This window comes from Malurus melanocephalus, unplaced genomic scaffold (assembly GCF_030028575.1).
Source record: "Malurus melanocephalus ecotype Western Australia unplaced genomic scaffold, MMel_1.1 scaffold_325, whole genome shotgun sequence".
NCBI classification, from domain to species: Eukaryota; Metazoa; Chordata; class Aves; order Passeriformes; family Maluridae; genus Malurus; species Malurus melanocephalus.
Window position 1 is genome coordinate 385,398 of NW_026623557.1, and position 17,536 is coordinate 402,933.

Below are 17,536 nucleotides of genomic sequence, written 5' to 3' on the forward strand. Positions count from 1 at the left end.
CCAGCTCTCCTGCTGCCCTTAAAACATGAGTCAATTTACTTCTGTTCCTGGTGTCAGAAAATGCTGGGAGTGGCATTTCCTCACCCCTGTCCCYCTCTTCTGGGACCAATATCTTCTGTGGTTTGAGATATCAACTCAAAGTTCCCTCTTGGCCTTAGGAAGAAAAGTGAGTGGTGTAAATTGGGCTGGTGTTTGCAGTGCTGTTTGTTTACAGTGAGCACTTGGGTGTTATTGTCACTTGTTTTACTCGTTAGGCAGCCCTGTAGGTGTGGGGAGCATTGTCTGTGCCAAAGTGCTGCARGTACCAGACCAAAACACAGCCTGAGCCAACACAGCGTGTGTCAGATGGGRTAGTGTCAGCACAGAGAGCTTCAATTCTCTTCTTCTGCTAATGAGAGCTACTTTGGAAATCTGTGATAGAAAAACCAAAACACCCCAGGAATGTCTGTCCTTCTGTGAGAAATCCCTGTTCCATTTTGGCCTTTTGGTGCCCCTTTTTGTGGGACASAGCATTGAGTCCATCACTGCGATCTGTGTGTTTGCAGCTTCTGCTTTTGAGYTCACTTATGAAGTGCTGAATAAATATATAACTATATAAAAACCTAGCAGTCTTTTCTGGAGATAGAAACACACATGTTGATATTTTATAATCACTGGTTTGTAACATGTAAATCTTTCCATTTGCCAATTACTGAGCTGGACATTTTATCATAGTGCAAACACCAGAACGTTGTCCCAATTAAAAGCTGCCATGGTTCTTTTGTGGGCTCTGATGGCTGCAGAAGGACAGGAGCTCTTTCAGMCACCCAGAAGAGGTTGAAAAACCTGACAGACCCACGGGGAGGAGGCAGCAACCTAATTCCAGCATCATCCAGGCTGTGGTGATGGTGGGCTTTGCCAATGTGTGGAACCTGCAAGCTTAAAGTTGATTAAAAATGAACAAAGCAATACTCCCCAAAACCCTTGCTGGGCTTGTAGATTTTGGGCTGCAAGCAGTGTTTGGTATTTACTCTGTTAGCAAAGTGAATGGTGGGATTCTCTGGGTCAAACTTGAAAGGAGTTTTTTCAGTGAAGTTCTCTTGGAGGAAGAGTTGCAAGTGGCTGATTGGTGTCCTCAGGCTTCATTTTTGTTCTGGATGGTGGCATAAGAAATGTGGCAGATTTGAAATATCCTGTTCTCTGTAACGTGCCCTGCTGAGGGAGTCTGGGAAGAGAATTGTGTGTTAGAGAAGTTGAGCTGATTTCTCCCAGGAATCGTGGCCCTAGAGCTGTTTCCTTTGTCAAACACAGCACAGGCTGTGAGGGCCCTGCTGTGAGCCCAGCATTGGGAGGCAGCTGGAGTTGGGCTACAGGAGGTCAGAGGGACCTGGAGTCTGTTCTTGACTCTGTTTGTGCCTTGGTGTYTGACCTTTTTGGTCAGCTGTCCTCTCCTCCTCATCTCTGAAGACTTTTCTTTCCTTACTTTTTTCTAAGGATAAAGTGTGAGATGATAACTTGTGAATTTTTTTCAACCCATGGATGGACTTAATCCAAAACCAAGTAAAGACTTTTTAACCAGTTTTAAGTTTAGGAAAACTTTTTTGTCTAAGAGTCCTTTCTTATTTTAGTTCTAGCTTTATTGAAAAACATGAAGGCTGATGCCCTTGTACTGTGCTGAATGCCATCGATCCTGCATTTCATTATTTTGATGCACCAGAGCTCAGCCAGGTAATGCCAAAGTAGTTGCTGTGTTCAGTGTACAATTCCCTGCCTCAAATATAAGTAAGTTACTTGGTACCCAGCAGAATAGTCAAGTGAAATGAGCTGCAGGCTGATGGTATTCAAAATATGTTCTGAAATTCTGAGTAAATTCTTTTATCAGATGGCCTTTTAAAAGGAAATGGAAGGATGTGAAGTTCTTCTGCGTGTAAGAAAGGTCCTGAACAGTGTAAAATGAGGGTCCCAATCAGTGCTGGTGTCAGGGGTAGAACAGCCTCCTCACAGCTTCCAGCTCTGCATGCAGATATTAGGATGTATTTTCTTTTTTCTGGAGGTATTACCATTTGCTTGTGAAATGCTGGGGATGGCTCTGAGGTGGGATCGATACCYTGCAGCTCTCCCCTGTCACTGTTCTGGCAGATCCAAGAGTGGCATCCCAGGATATTCCTTCCCTCATTTAACTTAAGAGTCTCTGTGCTCTGTGGTGGTGTTAAAGGTGACAATTAACATTTTGGGTGAACAGTGAATGAGGCCATTTATAACCAGTTACGCTGACATGAATCTCTCCCAACAAATTTGCATCATTAAAGAACCTTTGGAAAAATGTGTCATGCGTATAATTAAATACCTGTTTTGCTAACTCTTAATTTAATTAATCCAAAGTAAAGATGGCAGCACAAATTAATTTAGCTGGAAATGGCTTTTCTCTCAGTGGGCTGAAGGGAGGTTTTTGGTGGYGTTGTACCAGGTGACCTCAGAAACAGGCAGGTGAGCTCTGGGACTGATTGACACAGGTTCTTTTGACAGTGATGGCTGTGACATTCTCATAGCAGTATGTATGTCATCCATCAGCTCACTTTTTTCTGCTTGTGAGAGCAAAGAGGGAGGCCAGCTACAAGGCAGTTTCTTTGAGAGGACAGCACAGGTGCTTTTCTGCTCTACCCTGAGAGGTATTTGGTAGCAACCATAGTAAATCCAGGTTCAGACAGGTGAATGAAAAGAAATTCAAATAGCAGAAGATCTTTCTATGTCTCCCCTTGGTTTTTCTCTCTGTACCTTGATCTCTTTCACTTGGTGCCTACATTTTTCCCCCTTAGATATGAGCAGTTACAGGAAAGTCATCCGCTTTAAATATTCGTTACTCTTAACTTTCTTTAAAGACTTCCTKGTAGATGATCTTCTTTTGGTTTGACCTCTTTCCTAACCTTGTGATTCTTTCCYTTACCCCCCGTGCCTTTTCTGATCTTTTTCTCCCTGCCATTTAATCTCTTTCTCTCTCCCTATCCATCTTGCTTAGGATAAAACTGKAGCACAGACTGTGTGCAAGTGGAGGTGAGTTGTCAGCCCAACATTGTAGGAAGTAGGGAATCTGTTGTTGCTTCCTGTAGACCCATCTGAGCACTGGAAGTGAAAAAAAAAAAATTTTTCCCATCTTTCAAACTCCCTGGTTATTGACTTGACACTGCCTAGTGCTGCTGCTCCCCTGAGGCCTGATGAGGTGACTTTTCTCCATATCCCATCAGATGAGGTGAATGTGAACTTGAAGCTGATTTTGTGTCTTTGGTAGCCTGAACACTCCTGGCTCTCCATCCAATGCCGACCTTTAGCATCATCCAGAGTTTGCAATTGGAGCCAGTGCTTTTAACAGGGCCTTTTGTGCTCACTTACTGAAAACCAGGGTCTGTTTCAAGGAATCTTGTTTACACCTGCCACAGCCATCCTTGCTCTTCCTCTTCTTCASTGGAGCTGCAGTAGTTGAAACTGCAGAATGTCCTTTTATTCCCTCTCATCCTCAGCGTGGGACGTGACCGCAGTAGAGCAGCTGGGAGAGGATTCAGGGTGTGAGACCCACTGAGAAGTGTGAGCCACATGTGGGCAGCTCAAGGTGTGATACAACTGGGTTTTGTAAAGATTTGATTTCAGTGGGTTATCACCTCTATTTCTTTGTTAGCTGATCATTTTAGGATTTACAAACCAGCCCTTGGAGTCCTCCCKGTGTGTGGAGATGAACTAAAGTGACTGTGACTACGGGGAGTCCCTCTCCATCACCAATACCAGGGCTCCATAGCTCTTGCCCAGGGTTTGCCAGGTGAATGGTGTCTCCTTGGTGGGCATTTTGGGCACTAAAACCACGAGTGGCTTTTTGGGGGTGTCCCAGGCGCTGCGAGAGGCGCTGAGTTGGTGCTGCAGCAGAGGAATGAGGGGAGGTGCCAGGACTGGAGGATTTGCACATTTGCTGTTGCAAGCTTCGTGCTCAGCCTGCTCTCTGGTGGTAGCTGCTGTAGCTGAGATGACCTTTGATAAAACGGGAAACATTTGGAGTGATTTGGATAGTTGTGGTTGCTCAGTTTCACACAGCGACAGTTTGTAKCGCAGTCAACTCAGCTGCTCCTGCTTTTGTTTGCATACCCCAGTAAAAAATTCACAGGTTAAGAACCAAATAACAGCAGCTTCAGTGTGAAAACTGCCAACGAAGTCTGCTCCTCGGCAGCTCTTTGCAGAACTTCCACTTTTCACCCCCTTCTGTGTTTCCTAGGTAAACTGTCAGTGTGTGGATGTGTCTTGCAGCAGTGTTTGGTTGCTGTATTTCAYATTAGGGGTTTGATACCTGACGGATGTGACAGTCATACGTGTGAATTCTTGGTGMTGGAGACACCTCGAGGCTGGAATGCCTGTAGGACACAGTGTGCAGGTGTGACCATGTGCTGTTKAGGGTGCAGGTAGTTCCTGAGGTGTTTCTATTGTACAAGACCTAGTCAGGCAGCTTCGAGACTTCAGAGCAAGCAGGCATCCTCTGTTTTAATCCAGTTTCCATCTCTTTGGCAGCAGAGGTAGGACATAGTTTTACAATTTTCTGTAAGTCTCTATTTCTTGTGGCTAGTAAAGTATTCATTTTGTCCCAAAACACGACACAGGCTATGTCTTTGAATCCCAGCATTTATGACTTTGTATTTAAAAGCAGTTTAACCAGATTTGGGGTTCTTTTTCCTGTGTGAATTGCTGTGGTTTAGTCAAGACAATTTTTAGTAGGAGCGACCATGTGGAGGTATTGTCGTTCTACAATTAGAGGTTAGGAGTTGACAGCAAAGGAGCCAGGGATTATAATTAAAAACAAGGTAATTGTTTGTACACGGAGAAACTMAGGAATGAAAACTTGTGGTGTAATGCACCTGTGAGTGCTAGATGCAAATAAGAGATAATGTATCTTACAGTGAAGGACACTTGGATTGTGTGTATTTCACCAATTCCTCCTGCTCCACAGAAGCTGAGGGTTTTGTTCAGTTGATGCTGATGCTCTTTTAGAAAGCTTTTACCTYTCTGATTCCTGAGGTCTGACACGGAAGAGAAAAGCTTCAATAGGCACCAGCTGCTCAGTGGGCCCTGGCTTTTCAGAGCATCGCTGGCTTTTCTCCGTTCCCAATTAAAATGTGTGTTAAACTTAGCTTTTGTTTGAAGCAGCCCAGCACTGTGGTATTTATTGTAAAGAGAATGTGCTCATCACCTTTTCTCTCTCTTTTGTGGTAGGGTCAGCATTCCTCAGGGGAGGACATGGAAATCTCTGACGACGAGACCAACCCTGCGCCCATCACCAGCGCGGAATGTGCCAAAACCATCGTGGTGAACTCCTCTGTCAGCAACACGGCCGTGATGGCTCCATCAATCCCCCCGCTGCCCCCRCCGGGATTCCCTCCTCTTCCTCCTCCACCACCTCCTCAGCCAGGCTTCCCGATGCCCCCTCCGCTGCCCCCACCTCCACCACCCACTCACCCGGCTGTCACCGTGCCACCACCGCCGCTGCCCGCCCCGCCCGGGGTCCCTCCGCCGCACATCCTGCCCCCGCTGCCCCCGTTCCATCCCGGCATGTTCCCGGTCATGCAGGTGGACATGATCAGCGTCCTGGGCAACCAGTGGGGCGGCATGCCCATGTCGTTCCAGATGCAAACTCAGATGCTGAGCCGCATGATGCAGGCGCAGAACACGTACCCGTACCCGCCGTTCATGGCGGGCAGGATGCAGTTTGTGAACCTTCCTCCCTACCGCCCGTTCTCCATGGGAGCCGCGCTCGCCCGTGGGCAGCAGTGGCCACCGCTRCCCAAATTCGACCCCTCGGTTCCACCCCCGGGTTATGAGCCCAAGAAGGAAGATCCCCACAAAGCCACTGTGGATGGAGTCCTCCTGGTCATAGTGAAGGAGCTAAAGGCCATCATGAAAAGGGACTTGAACCGCAAGATGGTGGAAGTGGTGGCGTTCCGGGCGTTCGATGACTGGTGGGACAAGAAGGAGCGTCTGGCAAAGGTAAGCTTTTCTGTGTCCTGTAGGGCAGTGTGGAGGCTTTTCCTGCTTGGGGGAGCTGGCATGCTCCTGTCAAAGCTGGAGCCACAGGATGGGGCTGGCTGCTCCTGCAGACAGAGCTCCAACATGTGGGAGAGTCCTCTCCACAGTGCTCCTTTCAGGAAGGTCTTCAGGAGTGGTGGAGGGGCTGCTCTTACACCTCAAAAGTTCAGGGTYATTCCCTTCCCCTCATCTCCTTTCCCTTTTCCTTCTCATTGCAGTATTTTCAGGGCTTGAATTGTGAAAAGTTAAGCTTGGTGATTTTTTTTGTTTTTGGTGGTCTGGGGCACTGCTGGCTGTCCCAGGAAGGGGTTTGCAGAGGAAATGTCCCTGAGATTGAGACAGATATGCAAAGGCTTCTCATGTACAAGAGGAAGCTGAAGTTTAGTCCAAAAAACTGGAGTCAGATGCAAGAGGAGTGTTTGAAACCACCAAGCCTCTGTTTTGTGTTCCCCCTCTTTGTGCAATGAGATTTGTGGGTATTTCCAGTTCTCCCCTCTCCCCAGTGCATATACAAGGCAGCAACTAACTCAAAAGCTGAACATTGGCCAAATACACGAGGAGTTCTAGGGATTAGTTGAGAAAACAGCTTTGCATGAATCCTCTGATCCTTTTCTCACCCAATTTGAAGTGTACCTCAGCCAGCAAACAGCTCTGTSATCTAATGTGTGGTGAATTTGTCACTACTCAAAAAACCTAACACTACAGAAAGGTTAATGCAAACCTCAAAATTGCCATTGCAGTGAATTACTGTAAAAACAACAAAACAAACCACAGCCTGCAGGCAGATCTTGTGCTTCAGATGGCAGTTTTCAGAGCAGTATCCTCACCACCTGTTTTTTGTAAACCAGTTGTGTGTTAACTGTGGTGCCTGGGAGAGTTCCTTGGCTTTCTGGAGAGGTTGGTAATGCTGCTGCTTAACAGCTGTTTTATGACAGTGTAATTTGCTCTGGCTTAGAGCTGGCTGGCGTGACGTGCAGCAGAAACCCCGTCCCTCTCCTCCTGACTAATGCTCAGAGCTTYTCCTCCTGCCAGCAAGCGTGGCTGACAGTCTTGGAGGAGGCCCCTGAGTTTCCAGGGCAATGAAGGAAAACAGATCCAGCAAATAGTTACAAAAACAGCAACTGAAATACTCAAGAAATTGTTTTAAACCAGACATCTGTGGTGAAGAAGTAGAAGCAAGTTGAGGCAGATCTTTGGGCTCTTTTGCACCCCAAGCTATGGCTGGATTTGGTGTGKTTTTTTGGTGTGTTTTTCCCTCTCCTGGGGTTTGTTGGGAGGGGAAGCTGATTCTACCACAGTCCTTGCYACAGGTTACCTGGGATGTCAGCAGTGTAATTGAAAATACCAAATTGCTGCATGGAAAACCACATGTGCTTTCTGTCCAGGAACAGAGATGCCAGAGTTGTTTCTGCCCCAGGGCACATGTTACTGTTGTGTGCAGAAAAATCTCACAGATTTCAGAGCCTCCTTTCTGCCAGGACTGGGCACCCCAGTATTGCTGTGGGATAGGATTCCTTCTCAGGCACAAGCTGCCTGCTTTTGCAGAAAACAAAACATGAGTATTCAGCTTAAACTGTACCTTCCCATTGCTGCTGTCTGTGTATGTGTGAGGATGAGGCCACTGGGTTTCTTGGTGGCAGCTGGAGGTCAGCTCCTGTTGTGCTTTGCCATCACACTGATTTTGGCTGCTGTATTCCAACAAAGGCAGCTGATTGATTGATTGATTGATTGATTGATTGATTGATTGATTTATTTATTATTTGATTGATTGAAGCCAACTGTTGCAGCCGATTGAATTCCAAGAGGCATCATTCCATAGCTAAAGGGTGGGAAGGCTCAAGGATGAAGCTGATGTTCTAGGAAGGCAGGGTGGAAAATGGATGAGGTGAAAGCTGTGAAAGGAAAGCTTGAAATGTGAAAAGTTAAGCTTGGTTTTTTTGTTTTTTTGTTTTTTTGTTTTGGTGGTCTGGGGCACTGCTGGCTGTCCCAGGAAGGGGTTTGCAGAGGAAATGTCCCTCAGCAGAGGAAAAGTCCCTGAAAGGAGCCGTTGCTAGGGAAGGCAGCACATTCCATGGAYCTTTTCTGCCTGAGCTGGGGAAAGCTTTTCCTTGTTCCCAAATCCAGGGATGGTTTAGGTTTGAAAGCCTGAGTGAGATCCATTAAGCAGAGTGCCAGGAATAACCAGTCATCCCTGGCCACGGAGTGCTGCTCCTTGGATTCTTGCCTTGATATTCCCATAGCAGGAGAGCTGAGCTTGTGGTGCTTCCAGCCCATTTCAGCGTTTGAGCTCTGCCAGGGCGTGCAACAGAAACTTTGGGTGTTGTGCCATGGGCTGGTACGAGTGAGTGTCACCTGCAGTGCCCCTGGTTTGGGCAGAGCACAAAGTGCCACCGTGTGTGACGTTCTCCAGGCTCACCCACGGCTGCAGAGGTCTGAATTCCTGCTCTTCCTTCACACCTCAGCTCTKGTTAAAAGGGATTTGTTGAGGTTGTGTGTTTATTTTGTAGACCTTTCGGTGTCTCACCTAAATATTTTGATGTTCTTGTTCCCGACTGGAGCCTTCTGACGGGTTTTGTGGACTTGGGCTGTGGTTGCTAAGGAAACACAGGGATGTGTGTGATTTTTAACGCACTATATTTGGCTTTACTCTCAAAAGGAGGAAGGTGTTCCCAACTGGGAGCTCTGGAGTTGCTTTTGGTTCTGTGGGTTAGCAAAGGAAGCTTGATAACAYATTGCTGAAGCACACATAAATTATTTGTATTGTTATTGCAGCTCTTTTTCCTTTCAGGTGTGGGGCACCTTCAGATGCCCTCAGAGGAGCTGATKCTGGGCAGAGCAGTGATATTTCCCAAACCACGACTGTCTAAATGGTTTTCAGAGCTTGTGTCCTTCCCAGGAAACTTCCCCTCTCAAATGTGCTTTCTCTGTTGCAGGCGTCTCTCACTCCAGTGAAGTCTGGAGGAGAACTGGAGGAAAARCCAAAGCCAAAGGATCGAATCGCCTCTTGTCTTCTGGAGAACTGGAACAAAGGAGAAGGGCTGGGATATGAGGCCATCGGCTTGGGCATCGGGTTACGAGGGGCCATCCGCCTGCCATCCTTCAAGGTGAGAAYAAAAACCATCTGCTTTGTGCTGCCMTTGCCCAGAGRAGCTKTGGGAGGACARACMTCKCTGGRATTGTGTCCAGAGCCCTCACTCCACTTGGTGGTCACTCACAGAGCTGCTTCTGGCAGCAGAAGGGACAGCAAGGACCCTCTGTCCCAGCCTCTGCTTTTCATCCTCTACCTGTATGGATTGTAAAGAATCTGATTTCCTGCTCTGCAAGGGAAAAGTTTCTTGTGTTTAGGGCACAGTGTTTCAGCATGACCATAGAAATACTCTTATTCTGATAGTGCTTTACACAGTTATTGTTTTGGTTGGAATGTCTGATTTCAGGTTTGGCAGCTTGAGTCTCACCTGAAGTTTGCTTAAACTCTGTCTCCTCAGAAGTACAGGGTATCTATTTTTAAAAGCATTTGCATAAAAAATAAAGGTATCTTAAAGTGTGGGGTAGGGAAAGCTTCCCTGAAATTAGGATTTCTGAATGCACAGAAGGTGCAAAGCAAAGGTTTGGGATGAGAGATTCTGCAGTCATTATTTAGAGTAAAACTYTCTTTGAGGTTCTTTAAGATGCCTTGGGCTTAGGCTCTCATTTCTGTTCTGCTACAATCTCAGAYACATGGATTTGCCAAGAGTTTTGTCTGTCCTGCTCAAAGTAGCTGGTGATGACATGCACCATGCTGGTACCCAGCATGTTTTCATGCAAATTGAAGGGGTAGAATTTCATTCAGAGTGAAATTCTGTTTGCAAGCAAATAAAGAGATCAAGARCTGGGAAGTGGCCTTTGGTTTCTTSTSTAAGTGACCACAGCAAAGTAAAGAAGTGGCAATTTGCTTAAGAAGTAGATTTCTGCTGTTTCCAAACTTTCAGAAATGCTAATTGTGTCTTTTGTTCAGGTGAAAAGAAAGGAGCCACCTGAAGCTGCCTCAGCAGGAGATCAGAAGAGAATCCGGCCCTCTACTTCTGTGGATGATGAAGATGAAGGTTTGCAAAGTGCATTTGTTTGAAAGATGAGAGCAGATGCAAACCCCACAAAAGCTGAATCCCTTTAAACTTCACAGCAGTGTGCTGCTTACAGTTCCACACAGAGTCGAGGATCTGAGCCAAACCCTGCTCCTGACAGAGCTCTGATCAGCTGGGACATGGCCCCTCTGGGTGCAATTAGCTGAAATTCACTGGTGGGAAGTTTAAGACCCACATTTTCAGAATAACTCATAACCTATTTTAGCCGTGCTGGGCYCCAGCAGAAGGAGCTCAGATGGGTTCATGGGCTGTTTGGGGTGTGCTCACAGCTCCCTGGGACGTGCATGTAACAGTCTGCTCTGCATTTGATTTGAAAAAGAAACCAAAGTTATTTACCAAAAAAAATCTGTTTGAAAAATCACGTTAAGATTTCCTATAACCAGGGAAGAGTAAAGAGGAGACAAAGCTTTGAATACCCTTTGTTTTGCATGAAAACATGGGTTAATGTTAAAGCTGATTCAGACTAACCAGAAAATAAAACAAAAGAAGCATTAAATTCAGGTTATCTGTTCTGACCTCATCATGCCATGTCTCCTGTCTGCTCTGCCTAGTGAGTGTCAACTTTGGCCACCCACATTTTGCCATCAGCACTGTGCCATCAACAAGTCCCTGTAAGCTGGGGACCCTAACACCACATGGCCACATTGCTCCTAACTTTGATCTTCCCTGAGAAAATGTTCCCATTATGTAGGGAGCTCTTTCCCTCCCTTCCAAGATATTTGATGGTAATTTCTGTTGCTTTTGCTCCTCAGAGTCGGAGAGGGACAGGGATGCTTCTGATACAACATCTGACCTGTCAAAGAAGGATGCAGAGGCAGTGGGGCTGCGGCGGCGACCGGCGCGGCCTTTGGAGCTCGACAGCGAGGGAGAAGAGGGAGATGAGACATCAGRGAAAGAGGAAGAGTCCTCCTCGGAGAAGGAAGAGGAGCAGGAAGAGGAGGGAGGCTTGGTGAAAGCAGCACCTGGCAAGGTGTGTTGGTTTGTGACTGCTCTAGGAGATGAGTCCTCCCCTCCTGCTGGGGTCTGCCCTCACAGAACCTCTGGAAGGGCACGGCCTCTTCAGGTTCTCTGAGCAGCCTCCCYGAGAGTCACTGGCAGCCAGGTCACACAGTCAGGCACTGTTCAATTTTGGCAATGCTTTCTTGCAAAGGAGGAAGAGGAGGATGAGGAGGATGAAGATGATGAGGATGAAGATGACGATGAAGAYGAGGATGAAGATGATGAGGAGGAGACAGGCATAGACACGAGTGACAAGGAGGAGGAGCAGGACTCCGAGGAGGGTGAGCAGCTCCAGGGTGAATTGTGGTCTCCTTTTTGCATTTGAGAGCTGATTCTGTTCCTTGTGCACCTCCTTTCACTGGTGGGCWGTTTTACACAATGTAATGCACTGAGATGTTTTTAACTGTTCCCTGTGAGGTTTCCATGATCCCACAGTCATTGTGCCCCTTTACAGCAGCTCTCCAACCCCCACCTGATCCCAACCTGGCAGAGGTCTCAAAGCCAGCTAAGTGTGTGCTTGTGAAACAGGAGTGGCTGGGAGGAAAAGCAACCAGATTTCAAATAAGGGTAATTTGGCTGCTGGTAACTGTCCTATCAATCAGTTCCTGCTCTGGAAGGTGGTAGCTTCCACTTTTTAAAGCTGTGTGTAAAGGCAGCAGAAAATCTTAGTAAAGATACAATGCACCAGGAGACTTCCAGGAGCCGTGCTCCTGAAACTGCCTGTGGGATGGTGATTGTTGTAAGCAGGCAGAGACAGGATTTATAAATCTCTGCAAAAATAAATAACTTGGGAGGCCACTYCTTAAAACCCACATGCTGCTGTTGGTGCTGTTCCCACAGTCTTTAGTGGAAGGGATATTTGCCCCTGATGGTTTAATGAAGCCAGAAACTAATGGCAATTTGTTSTTGTAGATGTAGCGAGCCCCTCGTCTTCCAAGGCTGAAGTTGAATCATCTGATGAAAGTGAGGATTCCTCTGAATTCGAGTCAAGTTCAGACTCTGATGATGAAGATGAGGATGAYGATGATGATGATGAAGATGAGGAGGAGGAAGAGGAGGAAGAGGTGGCTGAAGATCAAGGCAGAGAAGCCATGGTTGCTGAGCCAGAGCATGAACCTGCCAGTCACGAGCTTCCAGATGATGAAAGGGAGACTATTTTGGATCTGTATCCTGTGGATGACTACATGGATGCAACAGGCTTGGGACTTGCTGAGCCAGCTTTGGCAGTGAAGGATGAAGGCAGTGAAGAAATCAAGGCAGGGGAAAGTGAGTGTGGCCAAGTCCCAGGGGCATCTCTTGCTGCTGAAACGCTGAAACACTTGGTTMTGGAAAGAGACCAGGAGACAAAATGTGCACTCTCTCCCATCTGTAGGCCAGGTATGCCCTTCTATGCTCTTTGGAGTTTTGTTACCACATTTCCAAGTAAATTTTCTCCCAGTATCTAATATGTATGGGTTTGTATTTCCCTTGTTCTCTTTATTCTTCCAGTCTTGGCTCTAGGCTAGAGCTAGGGCTAGGGATTATCTGTACAGGGAAAGAGGTCTGTGCTGAACTTTCCTTCCTAGTAAGGAGCTTTACATGAGCCATCTGCTACTAAAAATACTGTGGTTACTGTATCCAGAACCTTATCCTGGGCCAGTTTAGTTGGAGTCCTACAGGAACTGAACAGTTGTCATCATCTGAGGGTGACTGATCGGGTGGTGTGGTGGCTGAAGCTCAAGATAGAAAAACGTTAAAACAGAACAGGAATGTCACTACTGGCTCTTTTTTATTTTAATATCAAAGCAGTATGTGACTGGGAAGCTGCATGRGGCAGGTGAGTGGAGTCTCAGAGTTTTGTATGGTTCCTAACATTGTTTGTGGGGTTTTTTTGTCACCTACTCCTTTTAAATGAGTTTTCTGGAAGAAGGAAATTGTCTTCAATCAATACAGAGTTGTATTTAACCCAGGGAAACTGGAAACCTTTTACTACAACAGGAGTGGGATGCATAAAGCTCAACAAACTTGGCAGCTGGGGGGAATCTAAAAGTTCAAACTGGAGCCCCCAGGGAGGGCACATCTGGTGGGGSCTGCTGTGGAGCCTTGGGCAGCACTGGCTCTGAGGACTGGGCACTGTTTTGCCACTTGAGGAGCTGGAAATCCAGTCCCTGCACAGGGCATCGCTCCTTGGCTGCTGCAAAACCTGAAAGTCAAAAAAATGTAAAATTTTAAACTGGGCAAGGCAAGGAGGAACTGGTTTTGCAGGAATCCTTCCCAGAACAGGTCAGTGTGCACAAAGGACATGAATTTGGGTTTAAGCACCTTGACATGTGTAAGGAGCTTTCCAGGTGAGCTGTGGGAACAAGCTTGAGCTGCAGCATTGTTCTGGAGCAGCCCAGCCCTGTCATACAGGACTTGCAGGRCTCAGACCCCTCTCCAGCAGCTCTGCTTGGTTCAGCACAAAGGGGAATCCTTCCCTTCCAGCTCTCCAGGCATTTTCACCTCCTTTCACTCTCCCACTTGAAAATGTCCTTTTGARCTGCCTAACAAGAWTCACCGTTGATTCCTTTTGGACCTGGCCCTAAGTGGGTAAATAAACTGCAGATAAACGAGGCTGCTGCAGGGAGAGCAGCATATAAATTGCCTCATTGATACCACCTGAGTGTCTCCTCATCCATTACAAGGGCTTCCCATTCCCTTCATGTGTTGTTCAGGAGTGTTCTGCTCCTCCCTTCACGGATCCCTCCTTGGAGAGCTGAGGGTGCTCCTTGGCCTGCAATTAGTTTAGTTCCCACATTAGAAAAGGTGATAGCTCCAGGCTCTGACAGCTCTCCTCCAAAGTCCTCACCCCACGATCCGCTCGTTCCTTTAATGTCTGTACAAAAGGTTGTCAGGGCTTTTGAAAGCAGAAAACCCTTCTGTTCTGCTCTGTGTCGTAGCTAATCCTCAAATTAATAGTGCGGGTTTTTTTATGGTCCATTAGGAAAGTCTGTGGTAGTGTCTAATTACTCTACACTCCGTGCTTCCAAAATGTAAAGCACTGGAGTTTTAAAGCCTCCCAGTGGAATTGAGCTGTTCTCTAATTGTGGCATCTTGAACATGCCTTTACTAGCAAGTGGCAGATATCCCAGTGGAGGAAAAGCTCCTGATTCTCCTCTCTTTTCCCTTCCAGAGGAAGAGTCTGAACCCACTTCCATGCTGGAGCCGGAGGTGCAGGAAGGTCCAAAGCCTGAATCTCAAAATGAGGAGGCCGTGCTCTGTATCTCTACTCCAGTGGGAGTTTTTGGAGAACCTGTGCCCAGCAAGAGCAGCTTCTTTGTCAAGTCTGAGGACAGCAGCTTGGAAGGTCGAGTTAGAGCGAAGCCGCTGTCGGCAGCGGAGGAGGACGAGCGGCTGCCTCGCACGCCGGGGCGGGAGGTGATGATCCACTCAGACACCGAGACTCTTCTGCTTCCAGCCCACAAGGTGCCATCCTCCATGCTTCCCTTGCCATCCACTCCCGGCAAGGAAGAACCTTTAGTCCCTCCTGAAAAGTTCCCCGAACAATTGCTGGTGACCAAAACGTCCGTGGAAGAGGAGATTCCTAGGACTCCTGGGCGGGACATTTTGGCCAAGTCTTCACACCCCCTCGCGAAGTCGCAGAGCACGGACACTGTTCCAGCCACGCCAGGAAGCGACGCTCCCCTCACAGGRAGCAGCTTGACCCTCAGTTCCCCTCAGGTCCCAGGGAGCCCCTTTTCCTACCCATCCCAATCTCCTGGCATTAACAGTGGCATTCCTCGGACTCCTGGCAGAGATTTCAATTTCACACCTACTTTCCCAGAGGCTGGTGCTACCATTCCTTGCCTTCTGCCTGGCAAGAAACAGTCAGAGGATGAGCTGGAGGAGAAAACCTCTAAAGAGCCTCTTGGTGCTTCCCATCCCATCGGCATGAACAGTGTTCCTTCCCCCATCCCTTTTGCCAGCCCCCCACAAGCAGATTTCCACATGGACATGGGTTTGCCACCCGATGAGCCCATACCTGTAGCAGGCCTGCCGTGCATGCACGGAGATGGAAGAATGCCCATCGAGGAGTGCAAGGCAGAAGTRAAACCCGGTTTGCTCTCCCCAGAAGTGCCCCCTGGGGCTTCTATTCTTCCTCCCCCTCCTCCACCTTCTGTTCTTCCCAAAAGGAGGCCGGGCCGGCCCAGGCGGTCCCCACCTTCTGTCCTCTCGCTGGATGTGTACCCTGGAAAAACCATAGAACCTCCTCCCGTGCCAGTGGCCTTGGTGGAAGGTGCTGTGGGCAAAGAGCTGCTGAGTGGACATCCTGATGCCTACTATGGACTGAAAGACCCTGAAGCCGTCACCCTGGACTTCAGGAATGACGGTTTCCAYGAGAAAATGGCAGCTGAGACAGTTGCAGAGAAACTGCCATTTAAGGAACTGGAGAACCAGTGGAATGAAGACTTCAAGGAAGAAGAAGCTCACGCAAAACCTAAGAGACAGTGGCGAAGGCAGAAGAAGTCTGAGGAGCTCCCAGTGATCCCTTCCCCCGARTATTCCCCACCCCGGCCGCAGTTCCGGCCGCGCTCCGAGTTTGAGGAGATGACCATTCTGTACGATATCTGGAACGGGGGCATCGATGAGGAGGATATCAAATTCATGTGTATCACATACGACCGCTTGTTGCAGCAGGACAATGGCATGGACTGGCTCAATGACACCYTGTGGGTTTTCCATCCTTATATCCTTTGTCACTGCCGTTGGCAGCACGTGTGAGATGCACGAAATGCTCTCTTGGGTAGGACTTAAAATGCAAAAGGCTCTTTGTTGGTGGAGAAGCAGTTACTTGCAGGAATAGCAATTGCTTGGATGAGCAGGGCATTTTAGGCTGTTTTATTCTCTGAAGCTGCAGTACAAAAATACTGYAGAAGTGGCTGTTTCCTCTGCACGTTCAGTCTGGGACTGCAGGACAGTCTGTAGGCACCTCTTCTGGGAAGGTTTCCTTCCTACTTCAAGGAGCTTCTGTCTGCATGTAACCAGATTTTTTTTTTCCAGCTTGCCTGTGGAATTTCTAGTCTGCACAATACAAAGCTTTCACTTGGAGCTAATACTTGCTGTAAAAATAATCTCACCATCTGTGCCCAAAACAGTGAGTTAGTGGTTCGAGCAGCTTTAACTTGCTTTGAGTTTGAAACATTGATAAAATCAGTGGTTTCTAAGTGACACATCAGGGCTCTGTGTGTGTGCAGCCACCAGCAGTGATCTCCAGAGCAGAGCCTTCAAGACTGTTCTAAAAACCTCAGAACTCTGCAGTGCTGTTTTTAGGAAGGATGTACAGGTTTATGTGTTGAAGAAGACAAACACACCACCTTGTGTGTAGCTAGAGATTGTGTGAAGATCAGATATCTTCATCCCTTGCTTCCTGCAAGACAGGAAAGTCAAACCAAAAAAAGCCCAAACCACCTAAAACAGTGACAGCTCACAAAACCCATAGTGTAAATAAATCTGCTTCCCTGTTTGATAAGGATTATATTGTAACAGTAAAATTACTGTCACTTTTTAAAGCCATTTAAAAATCCCTGTGAGTTCATCCTGTGCCACACTGCTCGACAAGTGTGAAAGTAGCTGCAGGCTCACCTGCTTTGCAGCAAACCCTCAGCACTCTGGTTTTGAGGCCATCACCTCTTCGGTTTTTATGATCCCTCTGCTTTAATTTTCTCTGTCAAGGATATGTTTTACCTCACAGGGAGCATTTTTGGGTCAATCTCAATTGTTAAAGCCTTCATGGCTTTGTTTGTGAGGTGAGCTGGCAGYAGTACAGCTCCACTGTCCTTCCAGGAGCCAAAGCCCTGAAGGTTTTCCTTCCCTGAAGCCCTGAAGGAGTGTTCAAATGTGCAGGTTTGTGCTGTGTGTCAGAAGGAGCTGATTTCCCAGAGCTGGTGAGAGACCTTTGGGCTGAGGAGCATCTCAATAATGTTATTTTTTGCAACCCCTCAAAACCTTCCTCATTTTCCACCTTCCCAGTGTTAGCTCTGTWCAACTGTAACAAATTCAGTCTGATACCCACCTCTGGCCGTGTTTCTCCTTAACTCCTTGGCACCTACCAGCTTTTCCACCCCCAAGAAGAAGAAGCGGGATGATGGGATGCGGGAGCACGTGACGGGCTGCGCGCGGAGCGAAGGCTATTACAAAATTGATAAGAAGGACAAACTCAAATACCTCAACAATAGCCGAGCTTTCGCAGAGGAGCCTCCAGCTGACACACAGGTGAGGAATTGTCCTCCTCAGGTGTGAATGGGATTTGGTTTTACACTCTGTCACACACAGTAGGTTCTTCCTGCCTTTTGGCAAGCTGTTGGYGTTGATCGTCCTGGGGCTGCGTGGGAGGTGTTGGTGTTTGATGTCAAGTGTTCTGTGTG

General features: G+C 47.6%; 1 protein-coding gene across 1 annotated transcript in view; it reads left to right on the plus strand.

The window, feature by feature from the left end:
- The window catches only part of SETD1B (SET domain containing 1B, histone lysine methyltransferase), a gene marked incomplete at its 5' end in the record, with an annotated part of 43,236 nt that overhangs the window by 22,955 nt on the left and 2,745 nt on the right, over positions 1 to 17,536 (plus strand). The window contains 8 exons of the mRNA XM_057377795.1: positions 5,224 to 5,994; positions 8,967 to 9,137; positions 10,028 to 10,115; positions 10,907 to 11,124; positions 11,305 to 11,434; positions 12,066 to 12,530; positions 14,305 to 15,858; positions 17,218 to 17,384. Of these exons, the coding sequence (XP_057233778.1) occupies positions 5,224 to 5,994; positions 8,967 to 9,137; positions 10,028 to 10,115; positions 10,907 to 11,124; positions 11,305 to 11,434; positions 12,066 to 12,530; positions 14,305 to 15,858; positions 17,218 to 17,384 (3,564 nt within the window). The remainder of the gene's footprint in view (positions 1 to 5,223; positions 5,995 to 8,966; positions 9,138 to 10,027; positions 10,116 to 10,906; positions 11,125 to 11,304; positions 11,435 to 12,065; positions 12,531 to 14,304; positions 15,859 to 17,217; positions 17,385 to 17,536) is intronic.